At 45.5% G+C, this 1,334-nt stretch overlaps 1 protein-coding gene across 1 annotated transcript in view; it reads right to left on the reverse strand.

The window, feature by feature from the left end:
- lcp2a (lymphocyte cytosolic protein 2a) overlaps nucleotides 1–1,334 on the reverse strand; it is a 13,143-nt gene that overhangs the window by 610 nt on the left and 11,199 nt on the right. The window contains exons 18-19 of the mRNA XM_079648624.1: nucleotides 1,288–1,329; nucleotides 1–423 (exon numbers count right to left, since the gene is read on the reverse strand). The exon at nucleotides 1–423 is cut by the window's left edge and continues 610 nt beyond it. Coding sequence (XP_079504750.1) covers nucleotides 274–423; nucleotides 1,288–1,329 — 192 coding nt within the window. The 3' untranslated portion in view covers nucleotides 1–273. The remainder of the gene's footprint in view (nucleotides 424–1,287; nucleotides 1,330–1,334) is intronic.

Here is a 1,334-nt window from a genome sequence, read left to right on the forward strand (position 1 = left end):
CAGTCAGCTCCACTGGTTCTGATCCAGGTCAGCTCCAGTGGTCCAGGTCAGCTCCACTGGTCCCAGTCAGCTCCACTGGTTCTGAGTCAGCCCCACTGGTTCTGAGTCAGCTCCAGTGGTCCCAGTCAGCTCCACTGGTTCTGAGTCAGCCCCACTGGTTCTGAGTCAGCTCCAGTGGTCCCAGTCAGCTCCACTGGTTCTGAGTCAGCTCCACTGGTTCTGATCCAGGTCAGCTCCAGTGGTCCTGGTCAGCTCCACTGGTTCTGGTTCTGGTCAGCTCCACTGGTTCTGGCCCATGTGGGGCCCGGCAGGTTCTGAAAGCAGGCACTGGTTCTGCTGTCCTGAGCCCCGGTTCTTAGCATCGATGAGCAGGAGTGGGGACTGGGAGTAATGGGATACGATGTTGCTCACTGAGGGGAACGACTGCGAACAGAACACCTGTTAGTACACAGTTAATCTAGGGCCTTTTATTTTGAAAAACAAGTCTCGTCCTGAGTTCTCTATTAGGATACAGTTCCTCCATTGGGGCTTTTATTTTGAAAAACAAACTTCACCCTGATATTCCTGGAAGTAAACAGTTACTTTGTGGGGCTTTAATTTTGAAAATCAAGCCTAGTTGTAATCTTCCTGAGAGTGTACAGTTCTGCAGCTTTTCTTCACCCTGATATTCCTTGTAGTCTAAAGTTACTCTAAAGGTATTTTTATTTTGAAAATTAAGCCTCACCCTGATATTCCTGTTAGTCTTCATTTACTTTCTGGGGCTTTTATTTTGAAAAACAAGTCTCGTCCTGAGCTTTCTATAAGGATACAGTTAATCTATTGGGGCTTTTATTTTGAAAATCGAGTCTCGCCCTGAGCTTTCTATAAGGATAAAGTTACTCTAGGGGCTTTTATTTTGAAAATCAAGTGTTGTCCTGAGCTTTCTATAAGGATACAGTTACTCTCTGGGGCTTGTATTTTGAAAAACAAGTCTTGCCTTGAGCTTCGTGTTAGTAAACAGTTACTTTCTGGGGCTTTTATTTTGAAAAACAAGTCTCGTCCTGAGCTTTCTATAAGGATACAATTACTCTAAGGGCTTTTACTTTGAAAAACAAACATCGACCTAATCTTTCTGGAAGTATACAGTTACTTTCTGGTGCTTTTACTTTGAAAGATAAGCATCATCCAGAGCTTCCAGTATACAGTCAATCTATGATGGTTTGTTTACCGGCCCCCATCTTGTCTACCTGCCCCACCTCTTGTTTATCCCCCCCCCCCCACTTGTTTACCTCCCCAGCTCTTGTTTACCTCTTTGACTTTGAGCCCTGTTCCCAGCAGGAAGTTCCCCGCCTGCT

Source organism: Notothenia rossii (assembly GCF_949606895.1).
Source record: "Notothenia rossii genome assembly, chromosome: 9".
Lineage (NCBI taxonomy): Eukaryota > Metazoa > Chordata > Actinopteri > Perciformes > Nototheniidae > Notothenia > Notothenia rossii.